Here is a 25217-nt window from a genome sequence, read left to right on the forward strand (position 1 = left end):
TTGTTCTGTGAATTGTAGAGTGTTCAGGACTCCTGCAGATAAAGGAGGCCAGTTTGACAGGATACTCTCTTGTTTATAGAGGGAAATTCAAAGAATTAATGATGTAAAAGTGTCAGTATAACTTTTTTTGTGGTGTGAAGAAATTACCAATGTTTCATTTGTTGTTTCTCTCCAGATCCTGAGCAATTTGGGAGATTTCCAGTTTCTCTTCATTGATTTGGCAATCATTTTGGTGGTTGTCTTCACTAGTAAGTACTGTACTGAATTACCATTGTGGCTTCTGTGAACCACTTTTTGCTTGGTCAGATTTTCTTTAATATCTAATTACATGTGGTTTTGAGAAAACACTGACATACAGTGAAGATGTTATTACTATTACATCTATGCATTAAGAAACCCATACCACACTGTGTACTGAATAAGATTCATCTGAAATTTGTGAAATGTCCTAAAACAAGAAGCAGATTGTGGGCATGATCTTGGGGAACTAAGTCTTCACAGTACAGGAAGCCAGTTTTGGAATCAAAACAGGAGTCATTGCAGTATCATCTTGCTCAAATGTTTTGATTCCTTGCATTCTTACTTTGAACTTCTGTCCACAAAATGTTACACTCAAAGTATTGCTAGTGAAACATTTGACTTCACATACATGCCTAGCATTCAATTCACTGGCTAACAGTAGAATTCCATTTTCAAATTTAATAAAAGCATCTTAATTGAAGCAATGGCAGTCCAAAAGTGAGGAGGCAAGCTGTAAGCTCTTGCAGACAAAGGGAATTTGGCCAGACACTGCTAATTCCTTAAGTCTGATGGCTGCTGCTGTCCCCTGCTATGCTGTGCTGCTGGGGAACCAGCCTGTAGAAGGCACTGTGGTGTTGTTCTAGGGTTCTGTGGTTTTTTCAAAGTGGTTTCACATTTGCAGTTCTGGACTAAATTTTAAAGTGATGTCATGAGCAAGCCATTCTAATCCCACAGAATGTGAACAGGATAACTCTTGAAAACCATAATGATGCAATGTGTCGTTTGTTTTTTGTTCTCTCTGCAGTGAGTCTGAACCCTGCTTGGACAGAGCTTGTTGCACGAAGGCCTCCATCAGGTCTTATCTCAGGTCCACTTCTGTGTTCCGTGTTGTCTCAGATCATCATCTGCCTTGCTTTCCAGACCTTGGGGTTCTTCTGGGTCAAACAGCAGTCCTGGTACGAGCCTTGGACACCAGACTCTGAGTAAGTGTTTCAGTGGCTCTGTGCAGGATACAGGAGTGACTGGAAAGCTATAGGCAATAATGCCCTCTTCTTTCTTAACCCCCCTTCCCCCCATAGGCACTTTGAAAATAAAGCTTCTGTATTGCAACTTGTTAGTCTGCTGATTTTCTGTGAAAAAATATATGGGAGCTACCCAGTGGCTGAAAAACAAAATTGGGTCAGAGTCAGATGGCTTGGTCTAATGACTCTTCAGCTTTGAGACAGCTGAGGTAGAAATTTGAAATTTATGGTTTGGATCTGTTCTATCTCTTTCATGTTTTAAAGCTTTGCTTTCCTGTTAGAGTTACAGTAAATCAAATTAATATTTTTGAAAATAAAGAGGTGTTTTAATTTTATATTTTAGATTGCAGTATTTTCTTACCCGTCTGTTAAGTCTGCAATGATAGTTTTAAAACAGTTTATGTAGAAAATTTACAAAGGCAGCATAAAAGAACTTGAAGCTTTGAATTCACAAAAATTACCACCTCCCTGCCACAGTTTTGAGTTACTTCTTACTACCTGTAACATGTTCTCAAGTTTAAGCTTTTTTACTACTGTAGCAATTTGTTCTGTCATTACTTTTGTAAATAAGTGGGCCCTATTTGCCTCTTCTCCATAACTCAGTGTTCAATGTTTTTGTGTTGCAGTGCATGTAATGTCTTGGACGCCCAGAACACCAGCTCTGCACACCATGGGAATGAGACTGTTCATGATGAACATTACATTAAAAATTATGAAAACACAACTTTGTTTTTTATATCCAGCTTTCAGTACCTCATAGTGGCAATTGTCTTTTCTAAAGGAAAGCCCTTTAGACAACCATGCTACAAAAATTGTGAGTCCTTTCTTAGTATATACAGTTCCAAATAAAATTCCCAAGTCACTGTGCACTTGTTGACAATCCTGTTGTGCCACTTCAGAAGCAATAGTGTTGCTAGCAGATCATAGTGGAGTTATCCTCTACTAATCACAGCTAGAAATAAGGAAATACTAAACTGTATGGAGAAACTTGTGTTAATAGTTGCTTAATTTGTAGACATGCATGTGTCTATATATTTCAGCTCCACAAGTGAGCCACTGAGAAGGAGTCAGAAGTAGTCAGATCTTCTCTCTCTTCATGGCTGTCAGCACAACTAGTATTGCCCCAGTTTGCTTGGAAGGAGTTTAGGGGGAGAAAAGAGGTTGTTTCCAGGCAGTAATGAACTCATGATACATATTAAAATTGTCTAAAACTCTCGATTGTGAGATGGTCCAATTAAAATATTTTTTTCTTTTTTTACAGTTCTGTTTGTTTTATCTGTTATAGTTCTTTATGTCTTCATATTTTTCATCATGTTGCATCCTGTTGAAGCTATCGATGAATTTCTGGAGGTGAGAGCCAGCACATCTCGGGTGTGTCAGCTTCCTCAGGAAACTGGTGGGCTGCCTTTGGGGCAAGCATGAGCCCTGCAGACCTTTAGCTTCACATCACTGGCTGGGGAAGGGAGAATTTATAATGCTGAGTTTTGGATGTGTGCTTACTTCACATGTGTGTTTCTAATCTCTGGTAACTTGTTTCCACAGCTTGTGTGTGTGCCACCGGAGTGGCGCCTAAGAATTGTCATCATCGTTATTCTAAATGCACTTGTGTCTGTGCTGACAGAGGTAAGAAATTCACGTGGAAAAATGCTTCTCTTTTAAGTGCTTCTTTTTGCAGGGTGCATGTTTGTCTTTTATTTACATCACTCTTCACAACATGCCAGTATGAGTGGCTACTGTTTTCTTGTTAAGTGTGTATTTCTGCAAATGTCCTTGTAAGCTAGATTTAAGGTGTCAAGACTTTCTGTGTCTAAAGTGTAACTTAAGGATCTTTTTTATTTAAAAATTGGGGTAGGGAGAAAGTCAAAAGACTTAATAATTCAACTATTTCATATTAAATTACACTATTTTTATTTTCTGTTACTTCCGAATAACAACATACAACAGAACTATCTAAATCCTTAGGGGAGCCCCCCTTCCTTCATTTGGATTGTACACATAGCTTATTGTTCAGAATTATGCAGGTCTGTGTAATGCAGGTCTGTCTGATATGATCAAAGCCCAGAAGTAGAGATGTTCATGCAAATCTGCTTTTGCCATCACTGAGCTTGTCTGAAGTCAATCACTCTGGATGTTGACCTCTTCTGCTATAATTCCAGAGTTAATGTATGCAGAAACATGCTCTACCTTTCATCCAGGTGCCTTGTTTTTGTTTCCAAGAATCAAAGTTGGACAAATAAATCTTCCAGAAGAAATCCATATTCAGTCAGTTATTTATTCCTGTGGTTAGTTTTTCTCCATGTGTGATTTCCAACCTGAATACGTTTGGGTTTTGGTTGCAGTCATGAGTCACCTTTTTCCTGCAAGATGAAAAGGCCTTCCAGCATTATCTAGTGCACACTACAATTATCTGTTTTTACTGTGTAACATTTTCTACAGCTTCTAATCATTATTTCCATTAGAATGTGAGGGATTGCTACCAATGTAATCAGTATAATACTTCCTTGGATCATATAATTTTGGTCTTCAAAGAGTACTGCAGCATTAATATTCTGTCCAATTGACATGTTTTTTCCCTTTATTAGTGACCTAAAACTTAACTCAAACAAAGGGTTTTTTTAGATACTTGAATCAAAATTACCAAGGTGCTTTGTGTTTAAAATGTTCCAAATAGAATTTGCAAAATATGCTCTTATGTTGCTGCCTATTGGAACATGGTTTTGTGTTTTCACATGGCAGGCAACAACTTTTCCAAAACGTGCCAGTAGATACTAATTTTCTTGGCCTCTTGTTGTTAACAAGTTTATCCACTATTAAAGCTCCTGTGCCTTTCTTACATTGTCCTGTATATACTCTAGCTCTTCCTCTGATGATTTTTCTTTATGGTCTTGAATTCTTTCATTTTTCTGTAGTAGTGAATGCTTAATAGTTTGGGCTTTTCTGGCTTTCTTTTATTTGTGAAAAGTCAAATTTTATGTATTTTGCTGTCTTTACCACTGAAACAAAACAACTATTCTAAAGCTTCAGAATCATGGCTTTTTTTTTTTTTTGTCTTCTGATAAAATTAAAACAAACCTCCTAGACAGAAATATTTTTTCCAATTCAATTTCAATTTTCAGTCCAGTGATAAAGATTACTGAGGGAAATACATTTACCATCTGCTTGAAAATTCCTTTGTTCTGCAGGGGATCCTGTAACTTCTATAGAATCTGGTGCTGTTTCTGTTCTGGATGTGTAAGGGCTCCAGTAGGAAGTGTGTGCAGTGTGCCAATCCATGTATCAGCACGTGGCTCTTGAGGACAAATGGTTCTCCTCTGGTTTAAATATGTGTTCATCAGGTTCCACTTCTGGGCCTTGTTGGTTGTCACATCAGCCTGAAAACTTGTGAATTTCTACTAAACATCACCTAAGCACTATAATTAGACTGTGTTCTTTCACCCACTATTTCAAACCTCACCCCGTTCTTTTTCCTATGGAGGTTTGAGTTAGCATCTTTGTGCACTTCAGTCATTTAACTTTCATTACCAAAACTGCAGGGGTGATTTGACACATTTCTTCTAAACAGCCTTCCCTATTTATCTTGTTGCCTATACTTTGGTAATAAAATAGATGTACCTACTTCTTTGCACTAATTGTGTGGGCTGTTATGCTCTCTCTTAAACCAAGTTTCTTCCACTTTGTAAGTGTAAGTTGAATGCTCTGTTTTGGCAGATGAGTTGTTTTACTGTTCAGCAGGTGTCCCAACAGAACGGTTGTGTAACAATCCTCAAATCCCAAACCTTGTTTTACAATATACACTTCACCTTCCATAACTGATGCCCACCTCTTGAACTGCATTTGCCCAATTCCAGCAGTGTTACTCTACACTCTCTAAAGCTTTGTCATGTGGTGCCAGCTCCCTGGGTCCAGTGTGCTGTGTAGAAATCCCAGGCTGTTTCTTTCCTTCACTTCAAGTATAGCTCATTGTCTTTCTCTTCTTGTGTGCCTGGCTGGATTTTCTGCTCCCTCCACTTTTCACTACAGACCTGTGCCCCAGGTCACATTCTGAGTATCTGGGAGAGGCCACTGGTGGCAGCTCCTTCCATCTTTTAACAAGGTACCCTGTATTTCACCTGGAGTTTGTTCTGCTTAGAGTAATGCCTCTTTAAGTGTCTCACAGTTATGAGATACATGAGGATGGGATCTTCCTTAGTCACACTTGCCAGTGTGACACTTTTGTGTCACGCTATGATCATATGTAGTTTTGTCATTACTTCTACAACAGGAGTAATTTCTGACTGTGGTTGTTTTCTGTTTGCTTTCTGAAATGCCGTGAAAAGCTTTTGCTCCTTCCATGTGGGTGCCAGACTAGGATCACAAAGCATGCAGATTCCTTCTACCATATGATAGGAAATATTGCACAACAAAGGCAGATCCTAGCAGCTGTTCCTCCTCACCCCTGATGCCTGGTATAGACATGCTTAAACCAGACTGGCTTCAAAAATGAACATCGAACAAGCTGAAGATTTGTTGGCTGATGCTTTATAAAAGCACTGTCAAATTGTGGTACATTACAAAATCATAAGCATTATAAAAATCTGTTACAAAAATCTGTCTAATCAGTTCCCCATTTTCAATGGCAGCAGTTAGTCAGATGTTAGAAATGGAATCTGTCCAAGGATCAGAGTTGTAGGCTCGAGGCCATGGAAGGTACAGGTTCACACCTGTGTTGTCAGATTGGCTCAAAGCTCCTGAGTCCACCCATGCAGCTGTATGAGGATAACCAGATGTGCTCAACATACTATTCAAATTCTGCCCTCTTTTAAAACCATGGAATTACACATACCATTATGTGTATTTCCTTTATTCCTGCTGGTGGCCCAGCTTTGCCACCCCACTGCTACTTTTCTGAGAATGTCACTAGTTTAGAACAGACTATGTAAAAAGGATAACTCCAAGATGGTTTATGGGGAAACTGCTCTAAGCACTCATGTCTTCATGTGGTGCTTTCACAGGTTTTTAGAGTATTGAAACACATGTGTATTTATGTTTTTTACCCATAGAGATGGATGCAGATTTGGTCATTGTTGCTGTTGATTTTAGAGTACGTGTTCATATTCTTAAATTTTGTGTGAGCACTTAAGAATGGAAATGTTTATCACAAAAGTACCAACAAAAGTAGCATAAACCCTCCATTTTGCTCACCACTGAATTAGTTATGGCTAACCCACTGTTTCAGGTTTTATTTGTAATGTGCACACTAACAACAATTGATCATTAGTTTCTTTAACTCTTCCCACTCACTGTAATGTCTCACAGAATGTCCTCCTTGATATGATCCTTTGGAAGGTTGTGTTCAATCGAGACAAACAAGGAGAATCTCGCCTCACCATACCCCAGCCGCCTCAGGTTGGAGACGAGTATTTTGCTGTCCTCATTTCAGTGCATGTGGATTAATTTGGTTTTGTCTCTTATCTATAAGTGTCCGTTGCCTTATCTTTAGCTTAAGTCTGCCTAAATTAGATTTCATTAAAAGCAAAGGCTTCTGGGTTTATATTTTTTTCTGTATTGGCACTTAAAGAGTTTAGTGTGTGTGCAAGAATGGTGAAACAAACCTAGAGTATTGCTTTAAGACTTCTCTCACTTCATCTTTAGTTTCCACATTAGCAAATTTTTTTGGTGTCACAAGTTAGTACACTTGGACTGGGAACATCTTGATTTGCTTAGAAGCAATTAAAATAAATTACTTGGTTTAGAGTTCTGGGCCCTTGTCTGAGAGCAGTAATTTTCAGCATGTACAAATGAAACAAAACAAGATGGCAAATGAAAATACACTATTACTGCTTCAGATGGTTTAGGACACTGAAAGGTTTTTCAGGTGACCATGAATTTTGCTCTGGTCTGCCCCTTCTGCATGAAGGAAATCTATGTGAATCCCATAAAAAACAGCTCTACTTTAAGCCTGTTGCCTTATTACTTTTGGCCGATTATACATTTGTGCTTGCTAGAATTACAGTGGTTTATTTCTCAGCACTAAATTTTATTAAATATATTCACTTCAGATTTACATTTGTCCTTTTGAGGCTGTTGTAGAACAAATTGTTTTGTGGTCGCTGAAGAATGGAAACTGTGCTCAAGGCTCACATTTGTTTCAGTTCACCAATTGACAGACATTTAGAGCATGATGAAAACTATAGAATATATTACTATTAAAATGTCAGCCCTGTAGACTATAGTTGGTCTCTGAGACATGAGAGGGATTCATTCTCAAGAATGAGGAATGGTGTTTCTCCTCCCCAGCTAATTTAATTACATGCTTTTAAGACTGGGAGAGGAAACATAGGAAGGAAGTCTTAAGTTTAATAATTTGTGTCCTTTTTAATAGCTATTAATACCTGCAGTATTTAGATTTCACCAGGAAGTTAAATTCTGCTACTTTTGTCTGACTGGATGCCTTCAGTTTAACAATTCACTACTTAAAAAAATGTTTTGGGATTTTAGGAATTTTTCTGGACCAGGCTTTTATTCTCCAACAGTAAAATAATTTATTGTTCCCTGTTCTATCTGTAATTATTGAAATTATTACAGAATATGCATAAAAACTGTTGGTGTTAGATAATGTATGTTATGATAATGTGAAATAGTTGGTTTTGTCTTAAAAATGTTTTTTGAATGTCATTACTACCATAGTATAGAAGACACAACAGAAGAGTTTCTGTATCACAGGTCCAATACAATGTGATAAACTTATTTCAGTCTTTAATTTACTATTTAATTTTCTTCTAATGATTTACTGTATTGTTACTGACTTTTGTTTTTGTTATGGTAATCCAATTTTCAAATTTGTTCACTTCTGCAGGAGGCTGGGGACCGCTGTGGCGTCTGTTTCCTTTCTTCCCTGTTTGGTTGTAGAGAGAAGACACCAAAAGCCAAGTATATGCACCTAGCTCAGGAACTGCTGGTTGATCCAGAATGGCCACCAAAACCCAGGACAACAACAGAAGCAAAAGTACCATCCCAAGAAAATGGTTCATATCAAATCATCACTGTAACGTAGCAGTGGATCCTGGTGGCATGTATCTTTAGTAGTATTCAGAAGAATGTAATTTTAAGGCTTTATTTGAAACTGCAGTGTGCTAAATGTCAAATTCTAATGCAGATATTTCCAACTGTTTTGTCTCTCTGAATACAAAATTCAGAGCCAGGTGTCCTATGGCTATACATTTTAAAAATGTAAGTTACCTTAGGCAGAACAAAAATGATTTTGTTTCCTTCCACCTTCTTTCAGATTTCATTGTTCCTAAATGAGATGCATTTGAAGGTTTAAACTGCAGGGCAGTTAAAACAGGTTCACATTATTTGCCTGGAGTACTTTAATAGTTGTTCTAATCTGCTTATTCTGGGCATGTGTTCATGTAAACCCTATGATGTGATGGTTTCATGGCTGTACTAGAGGTGCATAATAACCTTGTCATGGTTTGGGGTTTTTTTGTGTCTGTCTTTTTGGTTGGTTGGGGTTATTTGTTTGTTTAGTTGGTTTTTATTTGACTGATGAAAAGTTTTGTGCCTCAGAACGGTTCTAAAGTTTGTGTGTGTACCTCTTAAATTTGTCCCTATTAGTAAGGAGTGTTTCCAGGTGTAATGTTTGGGTTCTAAGTTCAATTCTTTAGTCTGCCACAGCAGGAATTTGGAATGCTGTAGAAGCAATATGCTCTGTCCTTAAGAAATAAGCACACTGCTTTCATGTGGATTCTTGGCTTCTCTTCTAGCTAACCACAGAAAAGGCTTAGGTGGCCTCCAGGGGAGGAGCCATTTGGCTACACTCTAAAGTTTTTGGAGAAAGAAGGATGGAGAATCTAAACACTTTTTTCTGTGTCATGTTTTATTACATGTAGCTATGCATTTCTCCATAAACCTTGCTTTTTCCTGCAGAAGGGTTGGATTATCCCTTTGTGGACCATGTTTTATTTGTAAATCTAAAGATAATTTTCCTATATACCTTGAAGTAGTAAGGCCAGAGTTACTGCTGCAAGGGATATGGGAGTGGAGGGAGGTGTTGTCCCATGCCCACTGTGGGGTTTGTGCTCGTGGAGAGCACAGGCATTTCAGAGGCTGCGGTGTCTTCAGCGCTACATGTAGCTGTACAAAACAAAATTAGGAGAAAATTGAGCTAAAGTCTGTCTTGCTACAGAACTATAAGGCTTATGCAGATTTTATTTATTGAAAAAAAAAAGATGAATAAAATAAAAGCTAGTATCACCACTAATGCTGCTTAAGCACTAGAGGGGTAGCCATACATCATTTTGCCATGAGGCAGTATCAGAAGACAAGACCACTAGAAAAATAGGTCTACAAAGAAGTAGAGGCAGACAGCACTTTGACTTGCAAGGCTTAAAACTTTTTTGTTGTTTTTTTTGTTGTTGTTGGTTTTTTTTTTAACTACAAATTACTTATCTGGAAACCATTGTCAACTTTGTAAATGTTTGGAAGTGTCTTCCTTAGTGTCTTTGGGAAGATGATAAATAATAAGTCTTGATCAGTCTAGTTTTGACCAGAGGCAACTAACTGGTCCAGACACCTCCAAGCTTTGGGAGGAGATCTGGGGTCTGAAGAAGTCATGATTCTGTAGAGATCCTTTAGAGAAGGAAGTGGGGTCCTTTAGAGTAGTTGTGGAATGAGGGCCCCAGCGCACTGGCTGGCTGGGATTGTTTTGAAGTCTGTATATTCTGATGATGGAGTTTGAGGTTTTGATCTTAGGGATTTTCTTCTTTTTTCCTTTTTTTTCTTCTTCTTTTTTTTTTTTTTTTTTGCTGGGTTGTCTTGTTTTGTTTTCTTCTTTTAAATTCCTGTGGAGACAATTCCATTCCAGCCTTGTTTTAATAAGCAGAATTTTTCTTTTCAGATCAGGCCTAATTCCCTTGTGCTGTTCTGTAGGACAGTATGGACAGTGTGCCCTGCTGCTCATAGAATCATTAAGGTTGGAAAAGACCTTCAAAATCATCAACCATTAACCATGTTAATGTCAATCATGTTGTGGTTTCTGCAGTGTTGAATATACTGTGCCAACAGGGAATTTAAAAGTGGTGCTAAATGGTTTGGAAGACCTTTTCCTAGAACTGGGTTGTTGAAGTTATTGCTCCTCCTAAATAGTATGCATATGGGTGTACTATCTTCCAGTCCAGCTGTCAACTCTTTTCCTGATTTCTGTTGTTGTTGTTTGTTTTTGAGGAGTGGAGCAGGGGGAAAAGGGGAAGTGGTTTTCTTAGCATTCATTCAACAGAGCAATGTTCTTTATTGTCCTGGCTTCATAAGGTCATAAACATTGAACAACATTGGTGGCTTTTAAAGGGTCTGCAAACATTGGATGCATTAATTAGTCATGAACCTGAGTCAGTTGGCTAATTTCTGCCGATGTTGATTTTACAAAATCTTTGTAGCATGGAATAACTGATGAAGAATAATTCTTAGCTGCGTAAGTAGTACTCAAATCTAAACAAAAATAATACTTTAGTTGAAAAATATTGTGAAGCTATGCATCTTGGACCTGGGAGCTGTGACTTATCCTTAAACGCATAAGCTTCTGCTTTCCATTTCACTGACCATTTTAGATTTGCCGTTTCATGAGAACTGAAAGGAAATATTTGTGTCTTTCCCTTTTATATGCTTTTGCTTAATACTTTCCTAGACTGATAATTTCTCTTGGCTTGTTTGGTTTCTGAAGCTAGTTTTTCAGTCTTATTCTAGTTTATTAGACTTACCTAGAAAGTGAGGAGGAAAACAGCTCTTTAAGGTGGGCTTGTCTTCAGAGAACATTTTAGGGAACTGTTACTAAAACAGAAATTGCCAAGTGTCTCCACTTAACTGAGTGACTAATGGCTCATGAGCGAGTAAACTTGAATGTTTTGCAAATGGGAGCTCGTTTCCTCCAGGTCTGCGTTCAGGGTTGGTAAATGTTCCTGAGGTTGCATGCTTGAGCTCTGACGCTTAGTCAGGAATAATAAATCAGCTTTTCTGAGAATCCATCTTGTTATTGCAAGTTCAGCCACAAAATAAGCTTTTGCATTTTCTGCAATTATTGGGATTTATGCCTTCCTGCCCAAGAGCTGAATTTGACCACCTATAATTTTTCTCATTTTGAGCAGCTTAGTTTTTCTGGTTTTCAGAAATGCAGCAAACTAGATCTGCACTAGTGTATTCAGTTTCTGCTTTGAAGTAAGATGAAATTCATTTTGTAGTGAAAAAAAATATTTTTCAGTGTTCATCTTGGAAATCTAAATTCAGGTGAACAGACCAAGTTAGTGAGCTCCACTAGATACTGGGTAGACATTTTCTTCCTGCTGTATATTTTGGCCTTATGTTGAGGAGTTTGATTTATTATTAAATTATTTGTGTATGCAGACTTCAATCTGTACGTATTTTATTTTGATGTATTAGGATTTGTAAATATTACTGATTTTTAAATATTATTTATGCACATACTTAAAGGACTGGTCTATCCAGAAAAGCAGTTGCTAAATAATAAATGTTACTTTTTAGAAATAAATTACAAGATCATGAAATTGTATATCCCTCAGGGTTATTTTTAAAGTTTTTTTTCCTTCCTTTCCCTTCAGATTCAATTAGCAGTAACTCTAGTTTCATGTACTATAGAAATAAATCTACTGTAAAAAGAAAATGCTGCAAATAATGCTTGAATAGAAGCGGCTGAAAAAACCCACAGAACTGACTGTCCATATTCATCATAACTTTAAATTGGAAACTCTTACTGTTGCACTTTTTAAAAAGTTGTTGCATTTTTAATTCTATTTATTTTTTTCTTTCTTCATGAAGGTTGTGCTGAACAGTCATCCCAAATTGGGTAAATAATCCTGTACTGTATATGTGTATATGCAGTATAATACTAAGCAGATGTGGAGTCCTTTTTATGCTGCAAATTTTTAATGCTTATGTTGGTCATCACAAAATGAGAGAGCTCAAGTCCTGTTGGATTTCTCCCATGAAATTCTGAATTGTAAACTTAGGGTTTTGTATGTCTAAGGGAAAGCTGTGGGTTTTTGACAATTTTTAGAGTCTTGAATATGTTGATTTTATATACAGTAAAGCTTCAGGTTTTTAAAACTATTTTCAACAAACTGCAGCTTGTTTAATAATTATGTGAACCAGAAACTACTTAGTTTGTCATTAATTCCTCGAGCCTAACACAGATTAAAATGTTCATCATTACAGCACTCTCTAGAAGCTCAGCTTCCTTTTATTTTTAAATCTGAAATGATACTACATCTTTGTATTTAAAATATGTATTGCTGCTCTAGAATGGTACCCTGTTGTCAAGAGGCATACATAAATAACTGTACAATAGAATTGTAAATAGACTTGTAAATCATTTTTGTGACTGAAGCTCTTTGAAAATAAAATTAAAATGAATGGATATTTTAACTCTTCTCATTAGTTTCATGAAATTGTTTTAATAATTCTTTCTAGAATTAGGTGCAAAGCTAGTTGAAGAACACAGGCTTACTCCCCCTGATGTCATGGATGTGTTGTTCAGTGCCTCTGTGTTTCTGCAGATGGGTGGGAGGGGTGCCTGCTGTGTTGGTGTTCTGCAGGGGATCACACTGACTGCAGCTTCTCCTGGTGGCTTAGGAGAGCCATTCTACAGCCTTGTACATGTGATAGCAGCTCGTTTCCACCTTTGGTTATTCAGATGTTCCTTCTGTTTGGACATGTGGGAAGCATGATCTCAGCTGTCACCATTGTCACAGTCATCTTCAGCAAAATCATGTCGAAATGAAGACATCTTTCTGTCCTGTGGCTCACCTTCCATTGAAACAGTCATTAGCAGAGCACATTATTTTAAACTTGAAGACAAGATACTTAAGAAACCTTTTTACTTAAAAACAAAAACTTAATCTTTCAATTTCAAGCTTCTAATTTTACAACTTAGCTTTTCTCTTTCAGAATCTTACTGGTTTTAGGTTTTGTTGGCATGCCACTCCAGAAGACTTTGAGGAAAAACAGAAACTAAATGTGTCAACCTTGGAATGCTTAGCCAAAGTATTAAGTTAAAAGTCCCTTCATTACTTACTGAAATTGCTTTGACTCCAGTCCTGCAAGAAATTAAAAGTCAGAGCAGCTTTGTGAAGGTAGGAGCACCTGGTTTAAAGTGGATGCATCCACTCCTTCAAAACCTATTTAGCAGACTGGTGACAAATTTGTAATTTCTGATCACATCTCACATTGAAATGCAGATTTCTGACTTCACTCAGATTTGCTTTGGGCTGGCTGAAGCACATACCCCAATATCACTGCCAAAGAAGCTACAAGTGGGTTTTCTGCTGTTGGGTGTATGACTTAAAATTTTCACCTGTTATGTGAGTGGCTTCAAGCCCTACTTTTGGAATTACAACCTGTGGAAGTTAGTTGCTTGAACAATTATAAGCAAAAATCTGCTCTGAAACTTCAAATATTGTTTGGCCTTTGGCCTGTCTCAGTAACTGGACAAATACGGGTGAAAGTGTTATCTGGAGGATGCCTTTTGCTGTTTTACTTCCCATTTAAAGTGCAGTGTCATGGTGAAGCCTGATTGCCCGCTCTCCTCCTAGTAAGTTCCTTTAAAAAGCAGATAAGTTTCTAAGGTACAGCTCAAAATTTCTTTGTCATGCTTGTATGAGTTTAGGAACTTGCAAGACAGTAAAAGAGGTAAGCACCACTGTAAGCAGTACATGTGCTCAGTGTTCTGTAAGTTCAAAACTGATTTGAGACTTCTGATATAGTAACAGCATTAATGTATTGCCTCTGGCATCCTTTTGTAGTCTTGAGAAATACTGGGGTGGTGGGGAAGGGGAGCTGAAAGGGAAAGGCTGTAGAGCAGGCTTTGGTTAAGTGACCAGACATGCTGGTGCCTTTTCTGGAATGCCAGCTGTCTCATGTGAGGGTTTGAGAGAATTCTAAGGTATGGGAATGTATCATTATCTTTATTGTGGGTATTACTGTATTCTGTACTGTTAAAATCTTTAAATGTCTCTTTAAAAAATACTGTTAGCAGCTCTAGGTGTTTGAGACCCATAGGCTTTTCCAGTTCTTGTGACAGCACTTACAGCCTTCATGTCTTGCAAAGAAACAGCAAACATTTTGCTGTTTGTCAAAACTAGTGCTTTCTAGCATTTCTGAGTATCTGCTTGTCTTCTTGTATACTTTCTTATCTTTTGCTATAACACCAGGAAAACACTCATCATGAACCTACAGGCTGGTGTTAGTCTGTTTCTGATTTTACAGAGTGGCCTGTAGTCATACCTTCCAAAGGATCTGCATTTGCAGTTTCTAGCATAAGAAACTGGGTGTTTTTCCATCCATTTGGTTCAAGTCAGGGCTTGAAACAGAAATTTCTTCATGTGTTTCTGGATGGAGGGTTCTGCTCATGGGGATACGTAGGATCAGAGATGGACTGAGTTACAAATTCATTGAGGTAAAAGAATCACTGGCTTATGACAAAGTTTTGGGGTAGGGAGGATTACTAGGAGGGTGAGATTCTCTGAAAGATTCTTGTTTGACACGTGAAAGACTTAAGACCTTTAAAAGAGTGGAACCTTGTGCTATTTTTTGGTGATGCCTATGTCTCATTCAATGAGTTGTGAAAAGCCCACTGAGATCTTGTTTTGTGGGACTGTGTTGCTGGTTGTTGATAGCCCTAAATGCCATGTCCTTCCCTTCCTGAGGGAGAGTTAGACATTTTACCAGACTTCAGTACTCTGAAGCTGAATAAAATTTAAATTTTTTTAAAGCACTCCCTTTTGCTCTTCTGGCTTTTTTTTAATGCAGTAGCTGGTTTGGACATGCAGCTGTTTTGGGTTTCTCTTTCAGTGAAGGGGGTTGAACCCAACAGTCTGTTTGTGGGATTGGTATGGGAGAGCTTCATCCTTGCCCCTGAAAAAGAGCATGTGGGGATGGAGCCTTCCTCTCCTCTATGTTCCTGGTGCAGAGGGCTGATGTTGTGTCAGCTATCCCAGTTACATCTGTGGAAGTTTTGTAACTATTCCAGTGGTCCCAGTTGCTGCTTATTCTGCTGCTCAGCCAGGTGCTTGACATCCAGGTTTCTGATACACTTGGACTTGTTGATTTCATTGAGGAAGTATTTCTGTGGGTTTCTGTTTGACTTGCTCTTTTAAATATTACCATTTATACCTACAAGGATTGCTTTCCTGTTTGGAGATGTGTGCAACTTTCCAACTTTGTGGTGTGTTTCATGCAGATGTGCCTTTATTGCTACAACTTCCCATCTAATTTTGTGCACTTCTTTCCTCTCATTTTACTGTACTTCCAATTCCACTACTGATAGCTTGGTATTGTGTTAAGCTGTTGAAATGAGGCTTGGTGGTTGTCAGAGGCTCAGTACTGTCCTGTGCCATATGGGGTCTTCTGTGCTATTTCAGGCTGTGTCAAAAATAGCCTGTTCCTTCTTGTGTGTTCCTGGGCTGTTCCAAGAAGCCATCACTTGAAAATGCTGAGACAGGATTTAACTGGACGGTGCTGTTTTGCTTTTCACCACTTAAAGAACAGGACAACCTTTTTACCTCCATTGTCTATTTTTGCAGGCTAAACTTTATTTTTTAACCTCAGATAACTTACAATGAAAAACACAGTGAGTGCAGGACCTTTTGATAATTTTTGAAAATATTTTTGGCATGTAATTTAGTATAATACACTAAACCTCGTCTAGTGGAAGATGTCCCTGTCAGATGGAAAGAGATGATCCTTAAGGTCCCTTCCAACCCAAACCCTTCTGTAATTCTGTAATGCTTTTCTGTTCAAATAAATATGTCTTTTGACTACTTAAGTGTTTCATCATGATTTTTGTATACTTTTATTATAGTTAATTGGTACAAATACAAACAAGAAGTACTTGAGTTACAAAAATTAATTTACCTGTACTTCTCAGTGTAAGCTGAGTACTTCAGAAATACTGGCAGTCAACAATAAAAGAGATTTTGAAGTTTGCTTTCAAGGCACGGGAAATTTTGCACACATATGCAGGTTTATGATATAATCACACATCTTTGTGAGCTGCTAAGTTACCTATGATCAAATCCTGATTCTCTCTTATCTCTTGTAACAGCTAATGTTTCTGGCACTTCAGCAAGGATGTTGGTGTTTCGTTTGTCAGTGATGATCAAGCTTTTCTTCCAGTTGGATGCATCTATTTGTCCTGAGAATTGTGACTGCTCTTCAAAAAATGCAATTTATTGCTCTGGCCCCCACATAAAAGACCTGGAATTGTTAAATCTGCCTTGCAACATGACAGAAATTCACATAACAAATGCTAACATATCGTACTTGCAGGATGTTTTTGCTAGGATGGAGGAACTGCAGCATCTCATCCTGTCTTCAAACAACATCGCTCTGGTTTCACCAATGGCTTTTAAAGGCTTGGGAAGGCTAAAAGTCCTCAAACTGCTGGATAATAAGCTGGTTGAACTTCCACCAGAAGTATTTGATGACATGGTGCAGCTTCAGCAATTGATGATTGAAAGTAACAGGTTGAATTCTATTGAGGAAAATCTGTTTGACAAACTGGCTGGTTTGCAGGAGCTTTACTTGAACAAAAACCAACTAACAGCACTTCCCAGTGGTGTGATGAAGAAACTCACTAAACTCAGAGTACTGAACTTGTCAAGAAATTACTTAGCAGCACTGCCTAGAAATATATTTAGTGCATTAGCCAGGCTTGAGAGGCTGATGCTGTATATTAATAGACTGTCTTCAATAGAGTCTGGTGTGTTTGATAGCCTGAAGGAGCTGCAGGAGCTTTTCCTGCATTCCAATAATATCCATTCCATTGCCCCTGATGCATTTCATTGTCTTGGTAAACTAAGAACGCTGACACTCTCCAGGAACAGGCTTCAGGTTTTGCCTTCTGGGCTTTTTTTGCACTTGCACAACCTGTCTAAACTGACCTTGTACAGGAACCCACTGAAGTCTCTTCCAGAAGTGCTGTTTGGAGAGATGAGGCATCTTGGTAGCCTATGGCTGTATCACACAAAGCTCTCAACAATACCAGATTTTGTGTTCAGTAACTTGACAAATTTAGAGCTTCTTGTGCTGAGTTTTAACCCAGAGCTTACGGTTCTTCCTAGGAATGTATTCAGTGGCCTGAATGAACTGCGGGGCCTTTCTCTCCATACAAGTAATATTTCCAGTTTGCCAGAGGGAATCTTTCTGAGCCTTCAGAAACTGCAGAACATTTCCCTGTTTGATACAAGGCTTGAGGTTCTTCCTAGAAACCTCTTTCATAATCTCAAGCACCTCCAGAAAGTTTACCTGAATAGTACTAACCTGCAGTCTCTTCCTGCAGACTTCTTTACTGCTTTACCTGAGCTGGAAGAAGTTGTCCTTGACGACAACCCTTGGAAATGTGATTGCCAAATTCTTGGCTTCCGAGAATGGCTCCAGAAGAGCACAGCAATAATTAAAAATGTGCCATCTCTGATGTGCCACAGCCCACTGGCACTGCAGAATATTTCTCTTGTGTCTCTAAGCATCGATGACCTGGAATGCCTGCCAACCACAGCTGTGACCTATCAGACGTTCAGCTCAACTTTGACATCTCCTGTGACGGAGCACTTCACATCACCTCAGGAGACTGCTGTAACAGTGCTGTCTGACATGGAAATCACCAGCATGCCCACATCCATTCCTCCTGCAACTCCAAGTTTTACCTACTCCCATGTTGAAGATGTTGGACAACCTGGGCTGCATTTCTCAGATGTTCCAGTCCAAACTTCTCCCAGCATCATAGCACGAACCAGCAGTGTTAGAGGGACAGATTTAACTACTCTTGTCTGGTGGGATGAGTTTCCAGCCCACAGCAGTGCTAAACCCTATTTTAATATCAGAGTTACTTATTGCCAGCTACTCTTGTGTGTTCACAGTTTGATTTTAACACTCCAGACTGTAGTCATTGTGCTCAGTCTATATGTGATGGGTAACACCAGGCAACTCTTGCTCTCCAGAAATATTCCTGCTCAGCCTGTAGTTCTGATAAGAATATCAAGAAGATAGAGAAATCTAGCCCAAGAAAGAACTGGAAGTGTTGCTTTGGATGTTTTTTGAACATTTGAGCAGTTAATACTTGATTACAGATCTTCATAGCAAAGACCATAAGGACCTTGCCTTTATAACATAATGGAAATGAGTTTTATGCACCTTGCAGCATTTGCCAAGAGTGGCTGTAATCACTGTAAATTGCTACAGCACTTAGTGCATGAACCCAGAGGGCAAGATGGAAGTACTGTGGTCACCTCCAGACGTGTGCTGTGGGTTTCCTGCCTTGGTGTGCTGCCCTGTCCTCTGCCAGAGGCTGCTGCCTGCTGAGTGTTCACTGCTCAGATGGAGTGCCATCAATGGAGGAACTCTTACATAGGAACATGGCTTCAACTGTGCTTTAGACATCGCCCAAAGGACTCCAATAATATTATTCCCTCTACTGCCTGCCATCTTTTGTCTCCTTACTGAGAAAAAAAAAATGGTGGTTTTGGGAGGAGATGCTGGGAAGGACCTTTAAACAATGGGGATGTGTGCAGAATGGTGTGGTGAAGTGTCTTAACTTCTGCTTTCTGTCCTCAGCCCCTTCCCAGGACGTGGCATGAGGAAGGGATACCAATCAAAGCTAACAGCAGAGGAAGATGCTGAGCTAGGAAGTATAATCATGATGTATTTTATTGTTTGATTGGAGGTTTTAATTTTAAGTAAACACTTTCATCCTTAAACTTTGGCCAGTGGTTGAAAAAACAAGGAATTCCTGGCTGCATGATGCAGGGAATCTTGAAACCAGAGTACCAGGAGGATGCCCAGGACTGAGGAGGGGCTCCACAGGCACGAATTGGTTTGAGAGCTGATCTGGACTGAGCTGGGAGAGAAAAGAATGGTCTCTCCTGGGCTTGGCCAGCAAAACAGCAGCATGCAGCTGAGGGGCAGGGAGCCTGCCTGAACTGAGGGCCGCAAAGTGTCACCTCCATTTTGAAATTGGCTGGGGAACATATACAACTTCAACTTGGAGTGTCCAGTCACATTTTCAGTCTCACTACTTTTTACCTTATTACATCCTGCTATTCCCTGACTTCCAGTCCTTTCAAGTGTTGATGTGCAAAGGCAACTACTAGGCAATAGTGTGGGTTGTGGTCTTTATACTAACATTTTATTAGTATTTTGAATTGTATGAATATTTTAGTTCATAGGTAGACTGGTGGCTGTCAGACTGCCTGTGCTTTAGTAGCTCTTGGATTTAACTATCAGCTTTTATCTACATTATGGGACTTCATTTGCTCTTAAAAGCTCTGATGTGCTTAAAAACCTGTGGGTGGGGATCCCTGGCTTCTTGGGCTAGAGAGCCTCTACTCTAGGAGTAATTTTGTAACCTTAGTGACTTTCTCACTATTAGGGACTTTCATGGATGGCCTTTAAATGCATAACAGATTTGAGGTGAAGAAAACTTGCATTTCCTGCAGGTTGGTTATGGTTGATTCCCTGCTGTGTGTTACTGTAGGCATGAAGAATAAACTGTGACTTCTTTGTTTCAGGGTGCTCTGCTGCTGGGCCTAAATTCCTCTTTGAAAAGAGAGAATGTGCTTCTATAGTGTTAAATGATCGTTGTCTTGCTGGTGAGGTTTAACAAACTTTGGCAAACCAGGCTAAATGGGAATTAGAGCTATCTCTAAAGAAGCAGAAACACAAGTCACTGCAAGTGGTGCAAAGCAAGCTGTGACTGGAATCACAAACAGATGCTCCAGAATATTTACTGCAATATGATTGAGAGAAGCACAAAACCAGCAGTGAGCTTTCTCAGTGGTGGTTCTGGGTGGTTGCATGTAGTATTTAAGAAGAGAGAGTTGTTGCAAATTTAGTTTCTTGGTTGGACAGCTGTAATAACCCCTCAGTGCTGTGCCAGCTTCAGCGCTGTCACACGGTGCCACGCAGGCAGCTGCTTGCAGCAGGCAGGTCAGGATATCAGGGCTAGTGAGGAAATTCTGTCTTTGACTTCTACAAACCATGCTGGGGATCGTTACCTCAGTGAAGGAAGTGTGCTCTGGGTGCTTGGATGCACAGTGTCTGATTTGTGAGGAAAAGCCCCTGTTTGCCCATGGTGTGGGTGTGACACCTTGCTGCCCACCCCAGGGCAGCACCAGCTGTGCCTTTGTGAGCCCTCTCTGGCTGCCCTGGCCCTGCAGAGCCCCAGCTGGGCCCCCACGCTGCTCCTTGGCTGCTGCTGCGGCCGCTGAGCTCCAGCTCTGGCACGTGGGGGCTCTGGCACAGAGCTGTGCACAGGCAAGGCTAGGACAGGATGATTCCTCTTCCAGGATGATTCCTCCTCACATGCTGTCATCGGGCTTTCCCCATGCCTGAGCCAGACGGGGGAAGTGAAGTCATCAGACAACAAAAGGCTGGAGCAGTGAGTGCCTGGGGTGGTTTACTAACTTTCCTCTGAGGTGTACTGTTTTGAGCTGCTTCTGATTCATTGTTTCTTGCCCAGTAGAGCTCAGCCCTTCCTGAAAAATTCCCTGGCCTGAGAAACCCAAGGATATCTTTGTGCATACCCCATTTCTGTTTTTCCTGGAGAAGGGTTAATCGTCCAGGTCAGCACGATGCAGCTGTGGCCGGAGGAAGGCAGCAGGCTGGTCCCTCAAAGCACTGTTCCTTTGTGTGCAAGGATTCTCCCAGTCCCTGCAGCCCACACTTGCATCATCTACTGCCCAGCCTTTGCCACCAGGCTGGAAGGGAACACAGGCTGGAGGTAAGAAACTGGAGGTACCTAATCCCTGATCCAGTGGGTCCCTGATACTGGGGAAGAGGTGAATGCAAAGCACATGCATTACAGTGGCTGAAGGGTTTGGTTCTTCTCTCTTGGCTCCAAATGGGGGTGCAGAGTCATGGTTAACAGCCCTGCACGTTATCCAGACCTCCAGGTCAAGGACCTGCTTCCAGGACCACATCCTGGCTGGGAGTGCTTGGGTACCTCCCCACTAGGCCATCTGTGCCAGCCCAGTCACAGCTTGCTCCATCCCTTCAAGTGCTGCTGTAGCAGTTGCTCCTGCTCTCTCTGTTGAGGAAATCCTGGAGCAGTGGGAGCTTTGACCTACACTGTGCCAAGCCATGGGACTATTCATTGTGTTTCCAGCTTGATGTCACCACAAATGCCATTCTCCTTTGCTTGTTGGGAGTTGAATCCAGAGTCCCCAAAGCACAAGCTGCTGAGGGTGGAACTGAATGAACTGCTGCCACAAACACTGGCAGCTCTGCCTGTTTCACAGCCACTGCAGCAAGCATTTCCAGCACACACATCCTTTCCTGGTGTCCCTGGTGTCCTGGTCCTTTCCATCCCACACCTCTGCCTCCTGAGAGCAGGAGCTGCAGCAGGGCCCTTGTCACTGCTTGCAGAGGGCAGTGAGCTTGGGCAGCTGCAGTTCAGTCCTCCAGTGCACAGCAGCAAGATCAGAGCCTGCACCTCAGATCTTCCCTGTCCTGATGTCAAAGAGAAGTAGGGCGATGGCAGATGTGCTTGGAGCAGGCCCCAGCAGTGGCTCAGGAGTGATGCAGCTGCTGGCTGTGAGGCAGGAGCCCTGGGAGCCTCTGCCTGTCATGGAGCATTGGCTGTGTCTCCTCCAGGCCTCCAACCAGCAGGGCTGGCCCAGGGCTGCTGATTTGGCTGCTCTGATATCACAGCATTTCCTAGGGATGTCAGAAGACCTGGGAGGAGACACAGCCCGAGGCATGTTCCCAATGGACAAGGCATGAGAGTTTACAGACTCACGGTGAGCAGAAGGCCTGAAGCTCCTGCTTTGTTCCAGCTAGGGAGTAGCAAATGAGGGAGGTGTTATGCCTCCATTTTTGTAGCCAAAATCCGGGTTTATACTCACTTGTGGGTGTTAGTGGGTAAAGTCCTGGGGTAGTTTCTTACTTGGGCCAAGGGGGGTGGGTCCCAGTTCACTACAGGCTGGGAGCTTCTGTTCCAGCAGCACCCGGACTCATCCAGCACTAGGCTCAGCAATTGCTGGTGTAGGACTGGCATGCCAGACTTCCAGCTGTGCCTTTGTGTCTCTCTGCATGGAAAAAGCTCAGGGCAGAGAGCCAGTGATGGCTGGCAGCAGCTCTGCAGTCTGCTGTTCACTCCTCTGCTGGCTTCTCCTGGGAAGAGACGAGGCCCCGTTCCCCCTTCATGTGCTGGGGAGAGGTGCCTGGGCCACTTCGTGGTGCCAGAGGGAGCTTTACAGAGATGGAGCTGATCCAGGGAACATTTCTCAGCGTATGAGCCCCTGCCATCGCCGCCCCCTCTCCCAGGACAAGCTCTTTCCGCTCCGGATTATCCCTGCGGGCGGAGCTGGCCGGGCCCCGCATTCCTTCCAGCCTAGCGCTGCCGAAGCCGGGGCCAAGCACCGCTGCTGCTGCTGCTGCTGCTATCGCTCGGGCCGGGGCGGCTCTGCTGCTGGGGCCAACCCCACTGGAGCCTGAGATCCTAAATGCCGTTTTCCTGGAGCTCCAGGAGGGTTGTGGTGGGCCTGGGGCTGGTGCTGGGATGGAGGTCAGCCTGATGGCCGCCCCTGCTAAGCAAAGCTGCTGCTGCTCCCTCCCAGAGCTCCATAAGCACTTTCCCAGGGAAGGCAGGCATGTCCCCGTCCCTTGGGACAGATGATGGCAGAGCAGTGAGGCAGCCCTGGCCCTGCATTCCGGAGGCAGGGTGGGAAAATGTCCCTAGGGCTGGATCACTGGCCCTATGGAGGAGCTCTCTCATTTGGGCTCCTGAAAGCACTAGGGGGGCCCGTGGTGAGGCAGGGACTGCTGCTGCTTCTCTAAGGGTGGAGGTGGCCCCAGCACAGTCCCTGAGGGTCTAATGTCCCTTCCTTCACCCCTCAGCTGTGGTGTGAGCCTGTGGGTCCTGCTACAGGGCTCAGGCCCAGAGGTGTCCGCCTGTGCTGGAACACGGGGAGCACTCCCTCTGTGGCCCCAGCCCAGGCCTCCATCCTCCTCCTCCCCTTCAGCAGAGTTTGGCCTGGGGCCAGCTGTGTGCACCGGGGGCCACCGGGCTGGGGGTTCACAGCAGGGTGGGCACTTTGCAGCAGTGCAGAGTGACTGGGGGGTCCCAGCACTGCCCTGCAGGCCATGGGCACAGCTCGCCCTGCCCAGGGTGTCAGTTCAGGCAGGAGTGGAGGTGAGCAGGAGCAGGGGCTTTCAGGGGGAGCTGTGTCTGCATGGCGGGGGTGAGCACGCTCAGCTGCTTGGCAGATGAACAATGTGCTCTCCCAGCCAAGCCCACAATGCTAATTTTAGCGATTACATGAGTTTTTCCAAGCAGTCTCGAGTCCCTTGGTGATTCAGAGCCACTCAGCTTTGCTGCATCCGCCACCCTGGCCTTGGGGATGTGCTGGAGATGTGCCAGTATGGACAGACAGACACGGGACTGTCCTGCTGACCTGTAGCAAGGCAGGCAGCTCCAGCAATAAGTGACACTGCAGTTCTGGGGCTCCATTGTCTCCTTGAAGGTGCAGGGATACAACAGTGGTTCCACACTGTCCAGGGCTTGGTCGGGGGGGGCTGCAGCCTCTGGCTGGTGCAGCTGGAGCTGGGACAGTTCCACCAGGCAATGCTGAACCTGGGGCTTTCCTGCAGCATGAGACCCACTCCATCCAGCACTGTGTGAGTTCCTGACTATGTGGAACAGCCTCTCCCTGCAAAATGCTCATCTCACCCTCAATCACATCCGTTTGCTCTCTCAGGAGCTGCCTCTCCCCTCCAAATGTGTGGGATGAGTCTGTGCTGCAGTCCCAAGCTGTCACACCCTCTGTTCCTCTCCCTGCAAGTAGCCTGGGGCAGCCCCCCGTGTGCTCACCTCTGGGAGTGGCTGCAGAAGCGGCTCACGGGCGTGTGCCGTTTGTTACTCAGCCCTGCTTTATTTTTAGCCATGTTTTGCAAACAATCATCTTTTCCGGCTGGAAGCCAGAAGCAGTTTCCTGAGGCCTGGGTAGAGGCAGGCAGGGTTTTGTCAGGGCTGTTACCTGCACTGCTCTGAAACTTTGCATGGTAGTAGGGACCATAATCTGATGACCCCCCAGTTGGGGCAGGGTGTTTTGAGGTATCCATCACTGCATCATTGCTTGGAAGGAGGCAACTCCAACATTCCTGGGATGATCTGGGCTGGGGCAGTGGTTTATTGGAAGTGCTGAGGTTCGGTTTCTGCGTTGCCTGGCTGAAAAGCTGTGAGCTTCTGGATGAGTCAGAGTGGGCAAAAGCCCAGCAGCACTGGCAGCGGGTAGACAGAGCCATGATAAGGCTGTGACAAGGCTGTGATAAGGCTGTGAGAGTCCAGCTCTTGTGTCAGGGCTGCAGGGAGCAGGCAGCTCCCAAGCCCTGTGCCTGACCTTCAGCTGCAGTGCTGTCACAGAAACGGGGAGATTGTTTTGGGAAGTGTGGTTCTGGGAAACTGCTGTGTCACTAGAGTGTGAACTAGAGCACTTGGTGGGTGGTGTTTTCAAAATGCCCATTCTCTGTGCCCAAATGCCTGGGTGTTGCCCCAGAGCAGGCAGGAACATGGCCAGGGGTAGTTTCACCCACTTTCCAGCCAGAGGGGTCTGTGGCCATCCAGCATGTGCTATGGCAGATGGCTTCTCATGCAATGTGACATCATGGTGGCCGTGTCCTCCAGCTGAGGTCCCACTCCCTGCCATGTTCCCACGATCCCTGTCTCCTTGCTTTGAGACTGTCTGGGAGCTCTGCTCTCCATCCCTGCAGTTTGCTGTTTGTCCTGGTCTGGTCCCTCTCTGTCCCCTCAGCTGCCCTGCAGGCTCCCAGCGCTCACAGCATGACACATTTCCTCCCTTCCCCGGCAGCAGCCCCAGCTGTTCCCGTCCTGAGCAGCTCCTCGGTGCCACCGGAACCTCAGCAGAGGTTGCTGCAACAGCGGAGGCACGGGTGGGGTGGGGTGAGAGGGGATTGGAG

At 42.7% G+C, this 25217-nt stretch overlaps 2 protein-coding genes across 5 annotated transcripts in view; both read left to right on the forward strand.

Moving 5' to 3' along the window:
* ATP13A3 (ATPase 13A3) overlaps positions 1-9523 on the forward strand; it is a 52779-nt gene extending 43256 nt beyond the window's left edge. For 3 of the 4 annotated variants that reach the window (XM_074547196.1, XM_074547195.1, XM_074547194.1), the window contains 7 exons: positions 176-248; positions 1046-1223; positions 1889-2076; positions 2524-2612; positions 2805-2885; positions 6558-6647; positions 8098-9523. In XM_074547196.1, coding sequence (XP_074403297.1) covers positions 176-248; positions 1046-1223; positions 1889-2076; positions 2524-2612; positions 2805-2885; positions 6558-6647; positions 8098-8295 — 897 coding nt within the window. In that variant the 3' untranslated portion in view covers positions 8296-9523. The remainder of the gene's footprint in view (positions 1-175; positions 249-1045; positions 1224-1888; positions 2077-2523; positions 2613-2804; positions 2886-6557; positions 6648-8097) is intronic. The other variant, XM_074547197.1, reaches the window with a different exon arrangement.
* Positions 9524-9660: 137 nt separating this feature from the next.
* GP5 (glycoprotein V platelet) lies at positions 9661-20993 on the forward strand. Its single transcript, XM_074547199.1, has one exon. It carries the CDS (start codon positions 16377-16379, stop codon positions 18291-18293), a length of 1917 nt encoding a protein of 638 aa, XP_074403300.1. The 5' UTR covers positions 9661-16376; the 3' UTR covers positions 18294-20993.
* The last annotated feature ends 4224 nt before the right edge of the window (positions 20994-25217 follow it).

This window comes from Zonotrichia albicollis, chromosome 9 (genome assembly GCF_047830755.1).
Source record: "Zonotrichia albicollis isolate bZonAlb1 chromosome 9, bZonAlb1.hap1, whole genome shotgun sequence".
Taxonomy (NCBI): Eukaryota; Metazoa; Chordata; class Aves; order Passeriformes; family Passerellidae; genus Zonotrichia; species Zonotrichia albicollis.